At 39.8% G+C, this 23,621-nt stretch overlaps 2 protein-coding genes across 2 annotated transcripts in view; one reads left to right on the forward strand and one right to left on the reverse strand.

Moving 5' to 3' along the window:
- Positions 1 to 11,075, forward strand: part of fer1l6 (fer-1 like family member 6) — a 37,812-nt gene extending 26,737 nt beyond the window's left edge. Inside the window, exons 33-46 of the mRNA XM_017410063.3 lie at positions 341 to 438; positions 2,469 to 2,597; positions 2,676 to 2,819; positions 2,902 to 3,029; positions 3,839 to 4,009; positions 4,146 to 4,306; positions 5,460 to 5,602; positions 6,639 to 6,727; positions 6,829 to 6,927; positions 7,357 to 7,477; positions 7,564 to 7,684; positions 7,760 to 7,917; positions 7,998 to 8,098; positions 9,212 to 11,075. Of these exons, the coding sequence (XP_017265552.1) occupies positions 341 to 438; positions 2,469 to 2,597; positions 2,676 to 2,819; positions 2,902 to 3,029; positions 3,839 to 4,009; positions 4,146 to 4,306; positions 5,460 to 5,602; positions 6,639 to 6,727; positions 6,829 to 6,927; positions 7,357 to 7,477; positions 7,564 to 7,684; positions 7,760 to 7,917; positions 7,998 to 8,098; positions 9,212 to 9,392 (1,844 nt within the window). The 3' untranslated portion in view covers positions 9,393 to 11,075. The remainder of the gene's footprint in view (positions 1 to 340; positions 439 to 2,468; positions 2,598 to 2,675; positions 2,820 to 2,901; positions 3,030 to 3,838; positions 4,010 to 4,145; positions 4,307 to 5,459; positions 5,603 to 6,638; positions 6,728 to 6,828; positions 6,928 to 7,356; positions 7,478 to 7,563; positions 7,685 to 7,759; positions 7,918 to 7,997; positions 8,099 to 9,211) is intronic.
- A 707-nt stretch (positions 11,076 to 11,782) lies between these two features.
- Positions 11,783 to 23,137, reverse strand: si:ch211-67e16.4. Its single transcript, XM_017410145.3, has 10 exons — positions 23,071 to 23,137; positions 21,465 to 21,958; positions 21,247 to 21,396; positions 20,751 to 20,977; positions 20,208 to 20,342; positions 17,833 to 17,920; positions 16,283 to 16,488; positions 16,111 to 16,197; positions 14,825 to 14,897; positions 11,783 to 12,193 (listed from the first exon to the last, which is right to left on the reverse strand). The coding sequence occupies exons 2-10, from the start codon at positions 21,892 to 21,894 to the stop codon at positions 11,964 to 11,966; spliced, it is 1,626 nt and encodes a 541-aa protein (XP_017265634.1). The 5' UTR covers positions 21,895 to 21,958; positions 23,071 to 23,137; the 3' UTR covers positions 11,783 to 11,963.
- Between the last annotated feature and the right edge of the window lie 484 nt (positions 23,138 to 23,621).

Here is a 23,621-nt window from a genome sequence, read left to right on the forward strand (position 1 = left end):
GCAGACGGATGTAGGCTGCCCTGTCTGTAGTTGCTGTTCTGTGAAAGTGCTGGAGGTGGTTCTGTCATTAAATAATCTGCGTGGTATTTTTAGTGGTAATGCGGGCAGTATTTCTGTGCTTGTTGAGCCAAAGGAGTAAAGTTTTGTGCTCCTGTTGGAGGAGATGAAGGGAACTTCATCCGATTTAGACACATCACTTGTGGGTCTCTGAGGATTTGGAGCATGTTGTTCCCTATTAGAAGGCTGTTGTCTGCTTTTGATCTCTGTCACAAAACATGTTTCTTTCGCTTTTTCATCAGCATTTCTCTCAAAAAATACTATATGTCGTTTTCTTCTGCAGTCAGCAGCCAGTCAGATGGAGATAAGAAAAAGAAACAAAAAGGAAAAGGAACCCAGGAGATCAGCACCGGTCTGCGTACTAAATTAGCCACACTCCAGGTATTTATTTTGTAAACACTGTTGGCCAGTAAAGTCCAGTTTTCAACTATATGTTTAAAACAGCACAAATGTATGAAAATGCAAAAGAACAAAAGCCATTGTCGGAAACACTAATAAAGTGTGCCACCAACTGCGGCCAATCTCTACATGGAGGAAGTGGAAAAGAGAGCCCTGAACTCCTTGAAGGGAGCAACTCTGAGCCATTGGTTCAGATATGTGGATGATACCTGGGTCACAAACTTTCTGTCATTGGAACTCTACAGGTTTGGGCTGAATACGTCCCCACGAAGACAAAAGGGAAAGGAACAAAGACAAATAAAAAATGCTCTCCAAACATATGGATAGCCTAACTGGTCTTTTGTGAAGTCAGAAAAAAAAATCTGGAAAATACACCACAGAACAGAACAAAGAGCAGAACAAACGCAAAAACATTCTCATCCCTTATGTTGCTGGAGTATCTGAGAAACTCAGAAGGATTTTCTTCAAACATGACATCCTGGTGCCTTTCAAACCCAACAGGACTCTCAGACAGAAGCAGGTCCACGCTGAGGACAATACAGCCAAACCCAAACTGAGTGGTGTGGTGTCTGCAGTTCAGTGCAGCGAGGAATGTTCAGACCTCTATATCTGAGAAACTAAACAGCCTCTCCACAGATGCATAGCTCAACATAGGATAGCAGCTCTTCAGGACAACACTCAGCTGTTTACCTACACCTCAAGGATAAGGGACACTCTTTTTAGCTTTCTAAAACTTACAATGGAACATTAAACCTGATACCCACTCATTTTCACTCTAATTTACATCTTCATGCATGAGACCAAAACAGTGAGTTTAATCTGTGTGTGAATCTTGATGCAAAAACTGAGCATCTCGTACAATTTAAAGCTTGGAACTCCACACTCTCCAGTTTAAAACTGGGAAAGACCCCGAGATGGAAAGCGAAATGTCTTTAATGACTATAAAATGGAAGTCCAGTTTTTGTTTACTTCACTTTCTTTATTTATTTTGGGATTTGCCATGTCCTGGATGACTGAGAAGCCACACTTGTTCAATATACTTTTGTAGATTCTCAGTCAAAATAAAATAAAATACAAAAACAACATTTCACTTCCTATTCTAGACGTTTTCTCAATTTAAAACTGGAGAGTGTGGAGTTCCAAGCTGAAACTGCGTGAGAACTGGTCTTCCAATGGAATTGAAAGGGCTGCAGGAAAAAACAAACATCTTTAAAAAAAACATGGTAGCACACTTCAGTTTGTAAAAATTCTTCTGAATGAACCACAAGACTTTTGGAACAATGTCCTTTGGACAGATGAGACCAATGTGGAGATGTTTACCTATGTTCACTTCAGCACAGGAGAAAATTAAACACAGCATGTTAGTGTAAGCACTTCTTACTAAGTGTCAGCTCAGTGGTGGAGTTCTTGATGGTTTTGGCTTGTTTTGTAGCCACCAGACTTTGCAGTTATTAAGTCAACCATGAATTCCACTGTATTCTAGAGTATTCTAGAGTCAAATGTGAGGCCATCTGTTCGGCAGCTGAAGCTTGGACAAAACTGAGTCATGATGCAACAAATCTCAAACACAGCAGCTAATCTACAACAGACTGGCTAAAACCCTGTTGACATGGTTGAACCATAAACTCACGCCCATAATGAATCTCACAAACCTTTATAAATTGAAGGTACACTGGAAGAAATTCCTTCAGGATAATGTGAGAGACTGGCAAGATCATAGAGAAAAAAAGTTACTTGCTGCTAAATGTGGTTCTACAACCTGTTGAATGAATAGGTTAAATAACTTTTCTGACACTGCAGCAAAATGAAAGGGAATCTGAGTTGGAAAGAAAGTTTTAAAGTATTTGAAACATCTTGTAGAAATATATTTTTTTAATTGTGTGGAGAGAGAGAAAACACTTCAAGTAGTGTAGATTTAGTTGATTTTTAATGAGACTGAAATTACTAAAGGTAAATGAAACAGCGATGTCAAATAAGATAAAAATTAAGAATGCTTTTGATAATCTTTTCAGTTGTACAACAAGGAGCTGGAGGCAGAGTTTGGTCCATTTGATGACTGGGTGACCACATACGAGCTATTCAGGGGAAAAGCCAATGAGGATGAGGGAGCATCTGACGAGAGGTTTGTTGGGAAATTTAAGGTAAGTTTCACCTGTGGCTCCTGCTGGATCTTAGCAACCGTATTATATCTTCATGCCAGTTCCTTTCTGCTTCCTTAGGGACGATTCTGCCTCTACAAGCTGAGTGATGATGATGAGGGAGGCAACTGGGATGAAGTCACAGACACGAGTCACTTCATTGTCAGTAGAGGAATCCCTCCCAACCTCCAAGTCAAAGTCCTCATAAGGGTTTACGTTGTCTCTGTGAGTCCTGCTCAGTCCTATGTCTCATTTGTTCATAGCATAGAGTCCCATCTCTTTAAAATAAAACCTGCACTCTTCTCAGGCGTCAAACCTGCACCCAGCTGACCCAGACGGGAAGGCCGACCCTTACATTGTTCTTCGTCTAGGCAAAAATGAAATCAAAGACAGAGACAACTACATTCCTAAGCAGCTAAATCCTGTTTTTGGAAGGTAAGTAACTAGTTCCCATCCATCCATATTCTTTGCACACTTTTCTGTAAAGGGTCACAGAAAGGTCAGTGGGAGAGACTGTCCATCACAGAGCCACAAAGAGACAAGTAACACAGACAACCATTTATGCTCTCACTTACATCTAAAAAGGGTGGAGGATATGATTTATTTTTTAATGCAATGCAATGTGGACATGAATGATTCTGAAGCGATTTAAAAATAACAAAATCAATTATTATTTTAATGTTAACAATGTCCTGCTGAGGAACGCAAAAAGTGGAACTCTGAAGTGCCAAAGTGCAGCAACCAGACTATTTATGGTCACCTTCTGCATCAAAAGACATGTTCGAAAGTACTTCAACATTAATGACGTTAAAACAAAATATGACATTGACAGGAGCCTCACTTTATGCAAGCTGTGTACACATTTCCGCTTAGAGGAGGAAGTAGAAAATACAGCCAGTAGTAGCTCTACCAGCCACTGCTACCAGAGGACCATGGAGCAAGTGGCCTCAAAGTTTCCATCTATTTTGGAAAAGGTGAAATAAATTACAAAGTACATTGCAGCTTTAATTACAAAGGATTTGGGTCCAGTGATTAAAAACCAGGGCTTGTGTGCCATGCTTTAGCGGCCAGCCACTGCAGCTATGGGGTCACAATTGAAAATAATGAAAGCATGATTTTTGACTCGCATCATACGCTGCCTGTGTGTTTTGCAGCGAAAACTCTAACTGCTGCACTGCTACTTCCCTCTATTTCCAAAATAGTTAAACTTGTTCAAGTAGCCTTGCACTTTACTGTTCTTCCAGATCTTTTGAGATGCAGGCCACATTTCCTCAGGAGTCTTTGCTGTCGTTAGTCATCTATGACTACGACCTGGTGGGAGGCGACGACTTGATCGGAGAGACTCGCATTGATTTGGAGAACCGATTTTACAGTCGTCACAGAGCCACCTGTGGACTTCCTTCTGAGTACAGCCTGTAAGTTCAGGTGTTTGCGTTTTCATTTGCTGAATATGGAATTGCATGTTAGGAGAAACATAATCTGAAGTGCCCCCCAAAAAACTGCAATCCATATATCCTTCCACACTAAAATTGTTTACTGTCTGTCTGTCAGTGGGGGATATAATGCCTGGAGAGACTGTCTGAAGCCATCTGAGTTGTTGTCAAAGATGTGTAAAGACAATGGTGTGGATGGCCCTCACTTCAGTCCAGGACGCATCGTTGTAGCAGACAAAGTTTTTACTGGCCAGACATTGTACATGGACGAGAGTAAAGGTGAGTCCCACCTCATGTTTTAGTGAGATGCAGACTGTCTACCAGCTCAAAAATCAGAAGCAGTATTCAGCCATATCATCAGTGAATGTGTTTAAATTTGTGGCAAAGAAGCATTAAGTTGGTTTAGAATAAAGTAAAAACAAAGTAAATGTTATTTATGTAGCAAGTTTTAAGATATTGAACAAGCAAAATTAATCAAAAGCAAGTTTAAAAAGATGAGTCTATAGCTGTTTTTTAAGAGATCAACAAGTCCACAGATCTGAAGCTCAGACAGGGACCCATGAATGCTAAAATTTTATGATGTATGCTGGTGCTTGTCCACGTAGAGCTTCAAAAGTCAAACCCAAACTCTCGAATTAGCAATGTTTCTTAGGTTATAAAAACACAAGCAAACCAGAGATTTGATGTGTTTGTGTGTGTGTCCAACGTAAAAGCTAAGCCAAAGGTTACGCCTGGATTCCTAAGAGAAGATGTAGTAAATTTAAGGAGGGGGACTAAAAGTTTTCATCATCAGGCACAAATCTGTCAAGGGCACAAACAAGGACTTTGGTTTTCTCTTCAAGTTGGAGAAAATTTCCAACCATCTAACCTTTTAACAGACTCAGTGCACCTGTTCAACATAAGGAGATGGTCAACGGTATCAAAAGATGAATTCAGCCCAACATCAGCAAAACAGAACATTCTCCTGCATCACTCCTTAACAAGATATCATTGGAGACTCTCACAAGAGCTGTTTAGGTGGAGTGAGTTCAATGGAAGCCAGAATAAAAGTGATCAAAAATAATGTATTTATCTAGAACAGCTGAGGTCCAGTGAAGAGCCACAACCTTTTCCAAATGTTTAGCAATAAATGGTAAGTTTGAGATTGATCTGTAACTTCTAGGAAGAGAAGGGTCAAGCTTTGTTTATTTAGGAGTAGGTGGATAACAGCATAAGTAAGAAAATACTGTAAGTCCCAGTGTTAACCAGATGTACCTACCTGAAGTCATCAGTGACATATTTAATATGCTGGAGGTTTTTTAAGACAAGGTGAACACTTACCTGCATTACAAATTGCAGCTGTTTTGTCCTGTGTTGTTTGGAGTTTTTAAATTGTTATGTTGTGTAGTGGACACTACTTGTTTATGTACATGTACATGTGTCCACATCTCAGATGAGCCCGTGGAGTCCTATGAGCACTTATCTCTGAAGGTCCTGCACCGATGGGCCGAGATCCCAGCTGTGGGGTGCAAACTGGTACCAGAACACATAGAGACCAGAACTCTGTTCAACAAAGCCCGACCTGGAATGGACCAGGTATTTATTATTGTTATAAACTTTTAGCAAAATATCTGTTAGGATACTCATAAACCACTGCACAGATTTTACTGAAACTTTCAGAGTAATCACAGGATGCAAATCTACAACTGATTAACGTTTGGAGTACACCTGATTCAAGATGGCTGCCACAGCTAAGCAACATTAGTAAAGACAAAACCAGCGATATATCAGCCAGCGTTTTAGATGTTGAGCTAAAATTTGGTATGATCGAAGCTGAGAGTCATTCAGAATACATACTCCAAGTGCTAACAGATTGCACAAGAGTTTTGTTTAAAACCTGTTAAAGTCAACTTTGTTTGTCTGTAAGCAAAATATCTCTTTAACCACTGGATAAAATTTATTTAAACTCTCAAAAAGTAATCATTGAATGTACATCTAAAACTGATTAACTTTTGCTGTCAACCTGACTAAAGACGGCTGCTAATGTATGTTAGCTTGCACAAAAACTGTTTTAGCTTGGTTAATTTTTACAGATATTGAGCTAATATTTGGTGTGGTAGTAGCTTAGACTCATTCCCAATGGAAATCCAATATTTGACCAGAAGAAAATTCACAATTTCTCAACATCAGATAATTTTAGTGTAAAATTCAGCTATGAAAGGTCATATTCCTTCAAAAAATGCTATGTCATTATTTCTAAATTAAATTATCAAGAGGCTGAAATTCAGTTTTATTACCTTTGTCTTAACTCCAGAACTCTTTTATACTAAAAACCCTAAAACAAAAATCAAATCAATATCAAACCCAATGTGGGTTGATAGTTATTATTAGACATGAGCTGTTGGTTTGTACAGCTAATAACACAATCTATTTAAATGCTCTTTTATTTGTTTATAAACAAATGAAAAACATATATGATGAATCAGCTGATATAACACAATAAATATATGCAATCCATGTGTTTGTATCAATTCTGAGCTCTTTTTTGTTTAATATAAGTCAGTGTAATGTTCTCTGATGTCATGAAAACACAGGTTTGTGTGTGTGTGTGTGTGTGTGTGTGTGTGTAAAGGGTCAGGTCCAGCTGTGGGTGGACATGTTCCCCATGGACTTGCCACATCCAGGACCTCCAGTAGACATTTCCCCACGAAAGCCAAAAGGGTGAGGCTCATAAATCTAAAGTTTATCTAACATATTTTTAAGATTTCCTTGTGTGTTTGGAAAGAGGCAAACTACATTCTGATGTGAGTGTGTGTGTTTAGATATGAGCTGCGTATAATCATCTGGAACACAGAGGATGTGATTTTGGAGGACAGCAACTTTCTGACCGGTCAACAGTCCAGTGACATTTATGTCAAAGGGTAAAAACATTTATGCAGCTTATTTTAATTTGAACCCCTCTCTGATGAGAATCAAATTCTGTTGTTGGCTCACCTTCCTCTGCTGAGCTATAATGTCCATTATTAAGGCAATGTTATTGTTCATCAGCCTCGCCTGTTCATCGAAGTAATGCTGAAATAATAAAAATTACTTTTACGTATTCACAAAAACCGTTGACATGTGGACGGGGCCTGAGTTGGTCCCTCTTGATTCGTACAAACCAGAATCTGCTATTCTCCAGCGGGGGATAATAACCTAGAAAACATCAGTGTTGTTTTTCGTATTTAGAGCCTTTGCACTTTTTAGCCACATCTTACAGATGGCTAACGTGATCTATGTAGTGTTATTTTTTTATCTCCCAGTGGAAGTGAGCTCTCTGGTTACACCTGCTGTTCTCTTCTTTTCTGAAGCTGGCTGAAAGGATTGGAGGATGACCGACAGGAGACTGACGTACACTACAACTCTCTGACCGGAGAAGGAAACTTCAACTGGCGCTTTGTGTACCCCTTCAGCTACATGCCTGCTGAAAAGGTACGAACACGATGAACCACACTGGAACCGTAGTGGTGTCTGGCCCCAGGAGCTCCTCCCTGATGAGGTCTTTTTTCCCCTCACAGGTTGTGGTTGTGAAGAAAAGGGAACATATTTTCTCCCTGGATAAAACGGAGCAGAAGCTCCCTGCCATCCTCATTCTGCAGGTGTGGGACTTCGAGACGCTCTCCTCAGACGACTTCCTAGGTGGGTGTGTGCCTGCTTCTGCACATGTACATGAATGTGTGTGTGTGTGTCACGTGTTGGACTCTTTGTGCTCAGGCACCTTGGAGTTGGACCTCCATGGATTCCCCCGTGGAGCAAAAACAGCCAAGTCCTGTAAAGCAGACATGCTGACGGAGCTGAGTGAGAGGATCTCTATCTTCCAGCAGAAGAGAACACGAGGCTGGTGGCCTTTCATCAAATCTGGAGAGCTCACGGTAACTGCACACAGACGCGGGCAAAATTATGTAACCAAACAGACAAAGTCAGACCCAGCACACGCATGTCGATCCTCCAGGGCAAAGTGGAGGCAGAGTTTCATCTTGTAACAGCTGAGGAGGCTGAGAAGAACCCGGTTGGCAAAGCTCGGAAAGAACCGGAGCCTCTGCCAAAACCAAAGTAGGTTTGAACACACTGGGAGTTTGCCTTCTTTTCTGCCTAAAACACAAAAACCCATTAAAAATACAGGAAATAAAGACTAAAAAAGTTGATTTACTTTTATCTTTATTCAATTTTTTTTTTTTTTTAGCAAATTTTGATTCACATTAAGTTGAATCAAGATATCCTATCAACACCCGAGTCACCTAACAACAACAATTAACTATTCCTGACTACATTTATTTTGAAATTGGAACAAAACTGTTTTGTTGTATATAATATATCACTGCCAAGGTTTAAATGTGATAAATAAAATCTGTGATTTAGTGAAACATAACAACTTACAGTCTCTGTGTTAAACAGTAGGTGCTTTATAGTATTTTTATCTTTGTTGCATACATATGTTGTCACCTGTTAAATTACACCATAAACTTCGACTGCACTGACAGATCATTCCTGATTTAGGGTGACACATCCTGCTACTAGCAATCGCTTTCCTCTCCATTTAAGAGGAGGCCTGGGTCGATGCCTGGTTAACTCTAAAATAATGCACCCATTGAGAAATCTACAGCGCTGTCTGTAGTTTGCATCAGCACAAAACATGGAGCTGCAACAGACAAAATGTGCCCTAAAAACGAACCTATAATCCCTGCTTCAGCAGATCATCAACACACTCTCATTTTGGTCTAAAATTTTAACAATAACTGTTGGAGCTAACCCTGTTTGTCTGTTAGCAAATATCTAATTAACCAATCATCGGTTGTACATCTACAACCAAATAATTTCTGGAGTCACCCCACTTGGAGATGGCCACCACTGCTAATCAAAATTAGCCAACATAGAAAGGGTATAACTCATTTAATTTTATTTTTACATATATTAAACTGAACTTTGGTGTGGTAGTAGCTGAGAGTCATTACCAACACATACTCTGACCATGACATAATTTAAAGGTTAGACCAAAATGGCTATAACTCCCTCCATTCCTCATCAAAAGATGATCTTAGTCTAAAAGTCTGGTAATAGTGAGGTACTGTTAAATGAAAACACAGAAGAAGAGCTGCTGAAGTCGTTAAATGTTAAATATGAGCCACGCTTCTGAATATTGATCTTTCCTCTGTGCTCGTCACCCAGCCGCCCGGACACGTCTTTCTCGTGGTTTGTGAACCCGTTCAAATGCTTCTTCCACTTGGTGTGGCGAAGCTACAAGAAGTACATCATCATCGCCCTCATCCTCCTCATCACTGTGCTCTTCCTCGCCCTGCTCTTCTACACTCTGCCAGGAGCCATCTCGCAGAAGATAGTCAGCGGATAACAGACTGAACACAGCAGGCCGCTACAAAGCTGCACACGAAAAGGAATGGTTTTTAACATTTTAACTCCTTTTCTATTTAAAGGTCATCTGACCAAGGAAAGACGGTCTGGTTGATTTGAAAGTTGCACAGATTTTTTTCTCCTAACTGAATGTTTGCTATGTGTGGAGGTTTGGAGTTCTGTTCTCTTTAAAAACCTTCAGTAAAAAAAACAAAACAATAAAAAGCATTCTTTTACCAGAATCTAACTAAAACAGGTCGAAATGTAGTAGCATTGTTAAACTCCATTGTTAATGGGATCAAGGGGCAACAAATGGGCACAGAATGCCAGCTGCAACTTTCATATACAAACATCACATCATCTGCAAAAACACACAAAGAATTCCTTTCATTTACATGACATTATGAATTAAAAATACTTATATTTTTGTTGAATGTTTTGTATGAATATTCTTTCTTGCAGACATGTTGGAAGTTCCTCTCATGGCTTCATTGTTTATCATTCATAAGTTTACAGTAGTTGCCATGCTTGCTTAAATACATCAATACTCTTTTAGCATATTAACACAATGCCCGTGTACTAAAGTGTCTCACTGGGTGCATGTATTGGAGACTAGTTGGTGACTAAAAACTGCAAGCAAATTTTTCATTGCAGTACCGCTGAATTCTGAGTGTTTAGGTGGCGTCTCATTGGGCTGCGAGTAGTTGGCGAACGGTATTCATAGGGGAGTCTCGTGACCATCGACATTAATAAAGATGGACAAAACATTTCCAAATCCACATGTTTAAATTTGAAGCCAAAATGTCTATTTTTGTGAGCGTTATGTTGTTTATATCAGTGGCTAATACCACTGATATAAAAGTTCCACCTACACACCCTCCCAACTCACCAATAGGCTGTGGGACATTTCAAATAATTAATTAATTAAATGTAATTTAAAAAGCTGGGTAAGAACTACTTAAGTCAACAAAAAAACACCTGAATTAAATTTTCTGATGTGTATTCTTTTTTTTTAATGAAGCAAATGTCCCTTTTATTTACATGGAGAGACGGGACATAAAATTGTACTGCAGCCAGCCTTTAAGAGGCGCTTGTCCGAGGTGGTCCAGTCCTCTCTGCTCGCAACATTTGAAGGGTTCAGCTTCCACTGCGTGAATGACAAACGCTTACAATCCTTTCACTTGAGTGAAAGGCGTAAAAGTGCGAATCCAGCACTCTTGAGACGAGCTTGAGATGCCTGCAACAAAGGTCTGTGACAATTTTGTGAGAAAATCTGCTTTGCAAATTTTTTGAACATGTTCACAATTATGGTGCCAAGACTGTGGGCCCCTGTGACTCACAAGAGGACACAGAGCCCCCAGCGAGCATTTTGAGACATTTTGGAGACTCTGTTGAGAAGGACCTTCACCAACTAGTCTCTAACAGTTGCAGCTCAGCGAGATACTGGCTTTACACGTATAAGTTAATTTAGATATCATATCTTAGCTATAAATGCAATATTTAGTCTTTTTCATCCTTTGTTTGTGTTTGTCAGCACAACCTTTGACCATAAAAGTCTGTCCAAGGAATGTTTAGGCCTAATTAATTAAAAAGTGTCTTTTGTAAACTGGTAAAAAGGGCAGTATATATGTTGCATTACTTTTCCTCAAGATTCTGTAATAAAGACCCTTATTTTATGAATTAATTTCAAGTTGTTTTATTTTAGTAGGAGGACTTCGAGGGCCGGACTGAGGAATGCTTTGGGCCATCGGGCCTTTATTTGCTCAAGTGTGCCTTAAATAAAAAACTTCAATATGACTCTGTTCACACTAAAGCATCTGAACTTGTCAGATATTAGTATCAGAAAAACAATGTTGTGTCACAGTAAAAGTTACAAAAGCCTTTATTTTAGATGGATTCTTGTTCTGAGCGTAGGTGCACAAACTAACGTCACAACAGAGTTCACAGGTTACAGGTTTTAAAGGCAGAAAACCCCTTTTGTTTATATTAAAATGAATGACATAAAACAGTACAGATGATGACAGTAATGTAATATTTCAGTCATTTTTTGCCATATCAACACTATGCTAGTGTAAGTTACATATAAGACAAACATTCAATTTAAATTTGCTCACAATATGCCAGCTCAGTGGCCTAGTGGTAGAGTGTCCGCCCTGAAACTGGGAGGTCGTGGGTTCAATCCCGGCCGGGTCATACCAAAGACTGTAAAAATGGGACCCATTGCCACCCTGCTTGACACTCAGCATTAAGGGTTGGAATTGGGGGGTTAGATCACCAAATGATTCCCGAGCGCGGCACCACTGCTGCTCACCGCTCCCTCAGGGGATGGGTCAAATGCGGAGAACAAATTTCGCACACTCAGGTGTGTGACAATCAGTGGATCTTTCTTTCTTTCATAACCTCAGATTAACTTGTCCACAGCCAAACTAAATCATCAGACAATTGTGAATGTTTTATTTGAAATGTGACTTTTAAATTTCAATGCTTTGGTCTTCAGGTGTGTGTGTGTGTGAGAGTGTGTGTTAGTCAAGCCTAAATGAAGCTCCGCTGTTACTGTGCTTTCATTAAAAGTTCACTGTGATGCTTGTGCATCTGTATGTGAGACGCTCCGTGGCGACGGGCGGATCTGATAGGAGGATGAAGATGATGTCACAGTGTGGTCATGTGGAGCCATGTTGGGCCCATGCAGGAGGAGAGAGGGGGAGGAGGGTACGAGGGGAAGGATGGCAGGGATGTTGCTGAGGAGGCTGTTGGACTGAGGAGCCGCTGAGGTCTCCCTCTGCTGGCTGCTGGAGGTGGAACCTGAAACACGACAACGCAATGATGGGTACTGTTAAAGGAAAAGTTTGGATTTTTTTCTTGAAGCTGTGTTTTTAATCAGTATTTAATATCTTAGCCTGAGCAAAAAGGGCTCAGAGCATTATTAGTTTGGAATATCAAGCAGAAATGATCTTAGGGGAGTCAAGCTAACGACTAGCAGGAGTGGGGGCAAAAACCAAAGGAAGATTTCTGCTACCTTAAAACAACTATTCCTAAAAACTTCATAGTTGCTCAAAATGTTTTCTGATAGAGAGAGGAATTATAATTTTAGTGGAAGGTTTAAGTTTAATATGTTTAAGGCACAAACAGCAATGAATTTTGTGTTTCTATGTATGGGGTTAAATTAATATATACACTTACGGCTGAACTACAAGAATCTCCAAACATTTACCAGTTTAAAATAATCAAAAAGTATTTACATAAAAAGCCTGACATGATCACAGTGAGATGGGTCTTTATTATTAGTTAGTAAATGTGAATGTGATCATGTGTATATACAACCGTAAATCCAAAAAAAGTTGGGACATTGTGTAAAGTGTGCATATAAACAGAACAATGATTTACAGATTTAATAAACTCATTTTATTCACAATGAAACAAAAATGTTTAAACTAAGAAATTGTACCGTTTTGTACCGTGGAGGATTTCCAGCCGTTCAACAGTCCTGGGTCTACTTTTCTGATGAGCCAAATGTTTTTAGTTTGTGAGAGGTCTGGACTGCAGGCGGGTCAGTTCAGCACCTGGACTCTTTTATATGAAGTCATTTTGTTATAATGGATACAGAATTTGATTTAGTATTGTCTTGCTGAAATATACAAGGCCTTCCGTGAAAAAGACATTTGGATGGGAACATATATTGTTCTAAAACCTGTATATACTTTTTCTGCATTGATGGTGTTTTTCCATATGTGTAAGCTGCTCCTGCCATCAGCACAGATGCATTTCCATACTTTTGAACTGTGCACTGATAACAGGATGGTCCCTCTCCTCTTTAATATGGAGGACGTGGCATCTGTGGTTTCCCCAAAGGAACTCTAAACTTCAATTAATCTGACCACAGATCAGTTGTCCTCTTTGTCTCAGTCTATTTGAACTGATCTTTGGTTCAGAGAAGACAGCAGAGGTTCTGGATGGTGTTCACATCTGACTTCTTCTTTCCCTGATAGAGCTTTAAGCAGCATCAGTGGATGGTACAGTGAACTGTGTTTACAGACAGTGATCTGAGTCCATCAGGGATGTCCAGAACAGAATCAGACCTGGTTTTAATGCAGCGGCCCCTGAGGGCCCAAAGATCACAGGCATCCAATACTGACTTTCAGCCTCGTCCTTTGAGCTCAGAGATTTCTCCAGATTCTCGACATCTTTTGGTGATATTAAGAACTGTCGAAAATGGTCTCCCTGCTTAGGCTGCTGCCCCCGCGACCCGACCCCGGATAAGCGGAAGACAATGAAAATGGGATATTCAGTCTTCCCGATTTTCCACTGAGGAACATTATTTTGAAATCATTCAAATAAGAAGCCAAATTGTGAACACCACCCCTTATTTGTATACATTTACTGACCTGTTAACAATTAACCTAATTAGTTGTGAAATGCTCCCCCAGCTGTTTCTTAATCTTAACCCTTCACCCTCCAGCCTTTTGTTGCCACTGGCCCAACACTTTTGAGATGTGTTGCTGCCATCAAATTCATAATTACTTTATTTTGTCCAAAAAATGGTAACACTTCTTAGTTTAAACATATTTCTTATTATGTTCCATTGTGAATAAAATATGGGTTTATGAGATTTGCAAATCATTGCTTTTTATTTTTTTGTTTTTATTTAAATTTTGCACAACATTGGTCAGTCTGGAGTCCATTATTAGTAAACTGTGTTAAGCATAAGCAGACAGAGTAACAGCCTGATGGAAAAGTAAGGCAGAGTAAAAATACAAAAAGGCATTTGCTTGAACTCCTGATTTTTATTTTTATTTTTTTTTACCATACACTTAAAAGCCTGTATATTTGTATGTTTTACTGTAAACCAGCAGGTATTTATTCTAGTTTCTTTTCCCCATTGCCAGTAGAGGGCAGTGCAGGCTGTCTGTGATCTGTGAGTAGTCAGAAAGTTGGGTCTGAAGAACAGACGGAGGGTGGTCTGTGCCCGGTGTAGTTCCTAAGTGAGGTGAAACGGTTTCTCTGTCAAAGTCTGACAGATGCGACATGAGCCCATCGCTGAAACACATTCAGCTAAACAGAGTCTGCCAAAACTAAAGCTTGAAATGCAAGCAACATTAATTGCTCTGAAATTAGGATGTTTTTTCATAATGACTTGAATTTTTAAGTAAATGCTATAGGCAGACAATTCTAGTGCATTATTTATCAGTACTGATTTATGATTTAATCTGTTTTTAAGCAAGTATGAGCTATCTACATAAAACTCATACTAATAACCCCTAACACACTAATTATACGGGAAACAGTATTTCACCCTCGCACAGCTGGACTTCATTGTGGCGAGGAGATGTGTTGTTGAGGAGCTTTCTAAATTCAAAGATGAAAGGTGCAGCATTCCCAGGTTATAAACACTAACAACCAAAATAAGATTAAAACTGAAACTGTGTCATATCTCACCACAAGGTGCTCTGTGCTGCTGATTGTTGGCAGGAAAACCAGACTGAGGAAGTCCAGCGGCACCACCGTGAACCTGAAAAACAACCAAATTGAACTTCAATTTTTGAAGCATATTGGTTTAGTTTCAAATTTCTTGATGTAAAAAAACAAATTTAAATGAATCAATAAGCTGTAGATGTCTTCACTGAGAAAAAAAAAACATTAAAACATCGGCCCAATCCCAAATGAGCTCTTGGCACATAACCCTGCGGTATTCCTGCTCTTTTTGTGATGCAGGCCAGAATCAAGGTGATCCTAGCTCCCCTCTCCTGTTCTGCGTGGGCTTAAAACCCCCCTCAGCCAGATTGTGGAGGTGGAACAAGACCAAAAAGCCAGATCAGGCAGGGGACACCCCGAACAAGAACTTGTGACTTGTCCAGGGTGTCCCCCAACTCTCACACAATGACCACTGGAGATCGTCACCAGCTCCCCTATGACTCTGCACGGTACAAGCAGGTGAAGAAAATTAATGACTGGATGGATGGATGAATCTGATTGCATTTGTAATGGCAGAATTCACTATAGGGTAACACATGTTGTTTATAAGTCCTGATAATGTTATGACTTCTATTCCAAGTGCCATGGGTTCTCACAGAATTAACCTGTTTATAGGAGTGATGTTGAATTTTCTCCTCATGGGAACCAGACTGCCTTGCTTTTCCCTAACTCCTCCTTCTGGTCCAGTATTTTAATATCTTCAATACAAGCTTCTGTGTTGACTTGGGGGGCCAGAGCTTGGATTCGGAGCTTCCCCATTCGGACCTGGGACTCTGATGTTAATTCTTAATTGTCTTTAAGGGGTTAGGGCGTTTTGGCCCTGGGCTAGTAACCCTAGGGTCTCCTCAGGGTTTAATGCTCTCTATATTTTGTGCACAACATATAAATAAACCTGTTTGAGTGATTTCATCTAACAGTGCCTGGAAGTTATTTTGCTGCCACAACACATTGTATTATATTTGGATTGAATTGACTGCAATTGGATCTGTTTTAAACTGAATTTGATTTAATTTATTTTGACATAAATTGGAATTTTTTTTTGTTTATTGCCCTGAGATGACTTTTGTTGTGAATTGGCACTTTATAGGTAAATAAATTGAAATTAATTTAAATTAGAAGAAATGTACCTGCAAGATGCATTCTTTACTATACTTATCAAGACTTCTATTGAAAGATGTCTTTTTGACAGAGATTCTCTGTGGATCCAGGTCCAATCATCTATTATGTGCTGAAAACAAGTGATCAGTGACCTGACTCTGGTTCAGGCAGGCCTGGAGCTTCCTCTTCGCCCTCCATCTGGCTACCCTCAGTCTGGTCTTCTCTCGACGCTCGCGTACCTTAAACACAACGTGCTTATCAAAGCTAAACCATTTCTGGAAAATGTTAAATCCTTCCGCCTCCAGCCCTTTCAGGACGGCTCACCAGATCTGCTAGCAGAGGTTGAGGCAATGTTTTCTCCAGCTCCCTGCGTCTGTTGAGGTTTCGCCGCCGCAGCTCGTTCCTGCGTAGCTTATATTCTTCATAAAAGCCGAAGTCTTTGGTCCAAGGCCGCACAGCCTGGCGGGGCAGGACACCAGATGGTGTGGCTACAGCGGACGGGAGCAAGCCAGACAACTGTGGCAGTGCATCTGAGTACACACAAAAAGGTATTCAGTGGAGGGTTCCTATCAACAGACGACTGGCTTTGAGAAAGGTAATTTACACATCATTGTGGTAGGATTAGGCGAATAAATGAATATATCAACCATCAGACATTAGAGTCAATCAGCGGTAGTTTTTTTATTTTAATTTATTCTTATAGATGATATTTTCCACTTTATTTTAGCTAGTTTACCTTTCTCTTTTAGGACTTTTGACCTGTAAATAAATGTACAATTCAAATCTGAACCTGGACACTGTAATACACCCTGATTGTGTGTAATTCAACTCATCCATTTTTAACAGCAATGCCCAAAACTTCTGCACAGCCACGCAGCCTGTGGCTCAACCTTCAAGTGTAGCTTTTAAATGTTATTCTCTCTGCTCCATTAAAGTTGACGAAGCCTTGATTAGTTAAGATTACAAACTGAACTTAAAGAGGTTAAACGTGGAGTCCCTCAAGGTTCAGTGTTAGGTCTTAAACGTTTTTATTTTATATATTAATGACATTTGGGAACTGTCTAGATCAGTGGTTCTCAGCTGGTCTGGCTACAGGACCCACCATCACCCATTAATGTCAAGCTATGACCCAGATGAAGAAAAATTTTCAACTTCTCGAATTTACTCAATGATAGATGGTGCAGTTTGAAGCTGAGGTAGTTGAAAAAAATATCATAGTTTGCCAACACAAGAAAACAAGACTGATATTAAACTAAAATTGACCAGTAAGTGGCGATGCTGGAGGGGGACATATTCCCCTTTACACTCAATTAGCTGCATTTTAATTAAAACCAAAACTCTTCACTTTAGTAACTTCATTCCTTTTTAAACACACCCCACAGTGCTTTCACACGCAAACCTGAGATGGAAAAGCCGTGTTACTGAGAAGTAGGTTCAAAAGACTTCAAATATGCAGCTTTAGCTGAGTACACACCCACTGATAATATCACCAACCATAATGCTGACATAACAATCAAAACGCTCTCTCGCCCCCACAACGCACCCCTTGTTTAAAAAGCAAAGTATTCCCAAATCAGGGACTTTTCTTGGCCACAATCAGCCAACATCCACAGTTGTATGGAGAATGAGGATTGCCTGACCCATCCCTCCTCAAAAATATATATTTTTTAAAAATAGCTTATACACACCTGTGTGAATATAGCATCAACTGTTGGTTGCTAGACGGAAGATGACTGATGAAAAAGTTTTAGCCTATCACCCAACCCTACATAATAGTTATGCTAATGTTAATATAACTGATTTGGTTTTTGTTCAAACCAGTGTAATTACGTCTAATTACACCCAGAGAAACCAATGCATCCAGCTCTACTCACAGATGTTGGGCTCCACTGAGTTGAAAGTGGGATCAGAATTTTTCTGGGTCGCTGAAGGTCTCGACAGCTCCCTCACCAAGCTCTGAGGCTAAAGAATCAAACAGAAACATTTATTTTTTTTAGTAGTCTTGCATTTTGAGCAGAGGAGCATCCACCTGCTTCAATGTACCAAAGATTTGTTGCCAACCAGAACCTTTTATGTGCTGCAACTACGTAACTGGTTTTCTTCAAATGTATTTGGTTTTTACTTAACTCAACTTTTATTTGAAAAGCACCTTTTAAGCAGTCATACATTTAAAGATGATTTTCAAGACAAAAAGAAAGCTTAAGAGGACAAAGTACAAAAAGAACACCATTTGTAAAATCAATTTGCATAAAGCAATAAAATGTAATAGCAAAGAAAAGCAACAACGATAAAAGTTAAAAACAAACAGAAGACAGGAGCAGAACAAAACTTTAAGTCAAAATGATCACTGAGTCAAACATACGCACTTTCGAAGAAGTTTCCAGTTTAATTTAAAACCAGGATCTGGTTCCACAAGACCTTCATCCTGAAAATCACCAGTCAGTTGTTCACTACACTTATGTTGCTTGTTGTTTTTCTTTCAGCTGCTCCCTTCTGCAGGGGTCGCCACAGTGAATAAACCTGCATGAAAGATTTATTTGTTTTATGTCGAATGCCCTTCCTGACTCAGCCTTCAGCCTCAGGATTACAAGACCACTGACCATCGAGCTACCGCAGCCACCATATAGTTCACTACACTTAAAAACAAGTAAATGATGGAACTTATCAAACATTGTACAAGATCAAGAATGTCAAATTTCAAGTTTGTATTTGCTATAAGATACAAAGTGAACAGTGCTAACAAAGGAACAAGTAGAAAATCGCACAGTTTCCAGAACTCAGAGTATAAGTTGTGAATGACTCTCAGCTACCATATTTTAGCTTAATGTAAGTCTCTAAAATTATTTAAGTTATTCCTCCAGGACAGCAGACTAGTCCCTAGTCCTAGATGACTGAGACTCTACAGCAGCATTACTGAAAGAGATAATTTCCTTAATTTTTTTCTTCGAAGTCACAAGTTTCTATCAATTTTCTTAGTATTTGGTATAATTTCCTTTAAACTGTATGACTTCCTTCCACGACCTTCTAACATTAGTTTGCTTGAATTTTGTTCCTCCAGACAGAACTGGTGGAACCGAGTCAGGTTTGAGCCTTTTCAGCTCTGCCCATAAATCTTCTATGGGACTGAGATCAGGGCTTTGTGACAATCACTCCAAAACTTTGACTTTGTCGTCTTTAAGCCACTTTGTAACTAACACACATTTCACACTAAAACACATTCATCTCAGGAACACAGAAGCTGTCTCCTTCTAGCGTGTGTATATAAAATACAGTTTATGTAATATTCTAGACCTTTGCTTGAGAAGCATTGCCCAAACCTCAATTAAAAGTGGGCAAACTCAGGTGTGCCAGCTCAGGTAGAAGTTGTTCAGTTGACAGCAAAGATTTATATACAAATGTCACTTTCTGAGGACTTTATGAATTAGCCAGATACGTAAAATCTAAAATTTTGCCAACAAAAGATGCTTAAACTGTTGGTGAAAATTCTTGGTTTTGAAATTGAGCACAATTTTCAAATGATATATTTATGTAATTTACCAAATGAACTTAACATTCGGGATAAGTACCTTTTGAAAATACTATTGATAGCAGGAAAGAAATCAAAAACAAGAAATTGGCTTAGTGGGAGCCCACCGACGGTGGGAGACTGGTCAGCCACAGTAGAAGAAATATATGAAATGGAAATGTTTACCTTCTCCCTCAGACTACAGAAAGACAAAATCCATAAATATTGGTTGAAATGGTTAACATATAGGAATTCAAAAGTAAGTTGAGCCTTATTTGTTCATTATTCGGGGTGGTAAGAGTGGATTGGTGCTCAGGGGACTGGCAAGACTTGGTAAATCTGGCGGGGAAACCCCCACCTGTTGGACTCTTCATGAAACTTCATGTACAATGTAACCTGTTTGCCTTAATTTGTCTGTTTTAGTTTTATCTCTTTGTATCGCTGTCTTCCTCCTTTGGTGACCTATCTGTTCTGAGTATTGTTTACAGTCCTGTTGTGATTTTTCTTTCTTTTTTTTTTTCTTTTCCTGCGGTAGTTGATGTTTGTTCTGTATAACCATTTTCAATAAAAATAAAGTGTTGGTGAAGCTTGGTCTGAGAGTAATGAATTCACTGGGTTAAAATAAAGTTCTCAGATAAGTTTAACATATACCATTATTTACAAAAACAACTGACGTGCTTGCAATATATATATATATATTTTTTTTTAAATCAGTGCTTGTGACAAACTAAACTCTGCCCTGACCTGTGACTCTGGAGTGCAGCGCTGCTCCACCTGACAGTCCAGCAGCAGGGTGGCCATCACCTCCTCCTCTGGTTCCTCTTTGATACAGATCACCTCCTCCTCTTCCTCCGGCTGAGGCTGGACCTCCTGCTTTACCTGCACACAACCAGGGTATCAGTATACAGTATAATGAGAAGGGTACACATCTGAATCCTGATGCATCTGTGAGACCGACTTCAGCTCACATGGCGGGTTTTTCTTTTAGTTTTTGTTGCTGTTACAATATAATTAATGTGCTGTACTTTGCATTTCCTTATTTAAATGTACAGATTAAAAAACACATGAAAGAAAAAAAACAGACCTAATTGAATTTAATGCCTTCTACTATTTTGGAGGAGAAACAACTGTCGGTAATCTAATGAGAACAAAAACAGCAGTAAATATTCTTTGAAGGTTTCATCTTCTGCTGTGTTTAATAAGATACAATAATAAAACCAAATAAACATTTGGTTTTCCTCCTCATTCTAACAAAAGGTCAGCTTTTTCTGAAATGTGTGTCCTCACCTCTTGGGCAGAAGAGGGCAGAATGGAGCTGTCAGCTTGAGTGGAGACATCAGGAGACAGTGAGACAGCTGCTGCCTGCTGTCCTGCACCCACAGATGGGGCCTGGACAGGTGTGGTTGTCTGTGCAGCATCTGCACCACCTGTGTGAGACTGCCAGGTGATGGTCCACTCGGCCTCCTGAGCGTCTTTCCTCTGAGCTGCCGTGTGCTCTGAACCACAGAAAAAAACTGCAAAACACGCAAAACCAGTCCTGTCATTAAAAAAAAAGTCAGATATGGGTAGCATGTTGGCAAAAATAAAAAATAAAAAAAAGCAGATTTGGGACACTTTACCTGCAAAAGAAAAGATAAGAAAAGCTAGGCCTTTAATTCTACTCATGATTGATTTTTGTGCAGTGCGGCTCTTTTAAATGAACTTGAACTCAAACAGTTGCGTAAATGTGCTGAGCAGGACACTAAAACCTGAAACATGAATGACTTGGCAGACAAACACATACCTGTGGTGTTCTCTAGAGGTTCTGCAAACGTGTTCACAGCCAGTGTGTCGGACAGCAGCAGGTCACATGAGTCTGAGCTCACCACATCCAACGGACAGCCCCCTCTGACCGCTCGCCTGCCTGTCAGCTCGGAAGAGCTGCATTCTGGGACTAAAGGCACAAACATGAGTGAGACAAAGAAGGAGAGCGCAGGGGCTGAATGTGTCGTCAGCTGTCACCTTGACTGCTCCTCCTCAGTGCTCCTTCAGCAGGTTTCTCAGCAGAGCATGATGGGAAGGCCTCTGTGGGTGAGACACTGGCCTCGGCCCTTTGTGTCCGGGTGAAGGTGGGAGGGTGGATGCGGACCAGAGCGGAGGCTCTCTGCTGCAGCTCCTCCTCCACCCCCTGCCTGTAGTACTTGAGCTTGAGCTCGGTGTATCGCAGCTTGGCTCGGATGTTGTCGTTCTCCTTCTCCTTCAGGGCTTTCTCCCTCTGAAGCGCCACCATGTCCCTCTTCATCAGCACCACCTGCGCTTTCAGCTCCTCAAACTTCACCCCAACCACTTTCAGCATCTCTGCCAACACTGTCTCCACCGCCACGTTCACCGCTCGCTCCACAACGGTGCCCATCTGGCCCCTGATCAGGGACACGGCAATGCTCACGTCCATTTCCTTTAAAGATGTCTTCTAATCCAAAACCAGGCTGAAGAGGAGTCTTCAAAGATGTACTTGCCTGAACAACAACAGAGGAGATGAGTGGCATTTAGCTCAGATATATATAAAAAAATAAGTACTAGCATTTCATGAAGGAAAGCTAGTACTTCACTTATTAGTTACAGACTAAGATCATCTTATGCTGATAAATGGTGCAGTGGTAACATTGTGGTCAAACCTTAAAAAAAACTATGTGGAACCTCAGTAGATATTGCAAGATCTCGCATGATTTGTTTGAGCCTGGAGCGAAAAGTGCTCAGACAATGCCCATCATGCTCTGCCCACCATTTAACTTTCTTTTTTTTATTACTTTGTACATTCAGTTTGTATAGTATGAGAATTAGAACTCCAACATTTATCCACAAATAAAGAACACATGGAACAGTGGGGAACCTTCCCAGCATGACTCCCATGACTCCATGAGGCATCAACAACTCAACCATGAGGTCCTAAAAGACTCCAGAACAACATCTAAAGTCCTGCAGGCCTCACTGCCTCTGTTATCCCTCCTGTGGCCTTCGGGTCAATTCGTCTCTCTCTCTCTCTTTTGAGGGCTTCAGGAGGGTTAAGGCTCGTGTTAAAGACTGATCACCAACACTTGGTTCCAGTTGTTGGGTTTAGAGGGCGATTACTTTTTCACAAAGAGCCGGGTTGGTTTGGATCGCTTTGTTCCTTTAAAAAATAAAATCATCTTTTAAAAAGTGCATTTTTTTGTTTTTACTCAGGTTATCTTTGCCTGATATAAAAAATACCGATTATCTAAAATAAACAAAAGGGACAATAACCTTTTCACTACCACTGTACATGCACATTCAGGCTTATATATATATATATATATATATATATATATATATATATATATATATATATATATATATATATATATATATATATATATATATACTAAGCCGAATGATGACCATCACACACACCTAGAAAAGCTCAGCGTTTGCGATCCCTATTAGCCGAACAGCTAACACCAAGAGAAGCTTTGAACGTGACGTTTTACGTAAAGTATTATTAAATCACACTTTGACGCTGCCCAAAAGATCATATATTTAAGCACAGTTTCAGTGAAAATCAACCCGATATTGTTTTCAAGCAAAGTGCGACAATAATTGTCAGCGTTACCTGAACATCACAGCTGTGTTTTTATCCTCCTCTTCTTCTCGGTTTGTTATTTGTTGGCAAACTAAGCTCACGGTGCATTACCGCCACCTACTGGACCGGAGTGTGAAATAGGAACTGAAGCAAAAAACAGGCAAACAAAAAAACTGATCTATGCAAAGAGCATCCAGAAACAATAGTCGTTTATTCTGGAATTGTCGTAGTTTTGGTTAAGGAAATCGAACTCTATTTAGCTACTATTTCCAAGAGTATGAACAAAAAAGCTGTAAATACTTATGAATGTTGTAGATCTCTAAATATTTTTAATTTGTCATGCCTATAATATCTGCTCTCTAGTCTTTTTGTTTTTTTCATACCAATGTATTGACTGTTGAAGCTACACCCCTGGCATAATTTATATTATACTGTGTTTTATTTCTTTGTTTTTCTCTGTATATGTAAACAAAGATGTTCATTAATAAAAAAAAAAAAAAATTAAAAAAAAGCTGATCTTGCTACTAAATTGTTATCACCCGCCTCAAAATGGTTATTGCCTGTGTGTGTGTGTGTGTGTG

This window comes from Kryptolebias marmoratus, linkage group LG6 (assembly GCF_001649575.2).
Source record: "Kryptolebias marmoratus isolate JLee-2015 linkage group LG6, ASM164957v2, whole genome shotgun sequence".
Lineage (NCBI taxonomy): Eukaryota > Metazoa > Chordata > Actinopteri > Cyprinodontiformes > Rivulidae > Kryptolebias > Kryptolebias marmoratus.

Coding starts and splice junctions, on each gene's coding strand:
- si:ch211-67e16.4 (XM_017410145.3), bottom strand. CDS start 21,894: ATGGACGTGAGCATTGCCGTGTCCCTGATCAGGGGCCAGATGGGCACC. Junction 14,898..16,110: donor CCTGCCTGAACCAGAGTCAG/GTCACTGATCAC, acceptor GTTGTTTTTCAG/GTTCACGGTGGTGCCGCTGG. Junction 12,194..14,824: donor GCAGCACAGAGCACCTTGTG/GTGAGATATGAC, acceptor GTCGTGTTTCAG/GTTCCACCTCCAGCAGCCAG.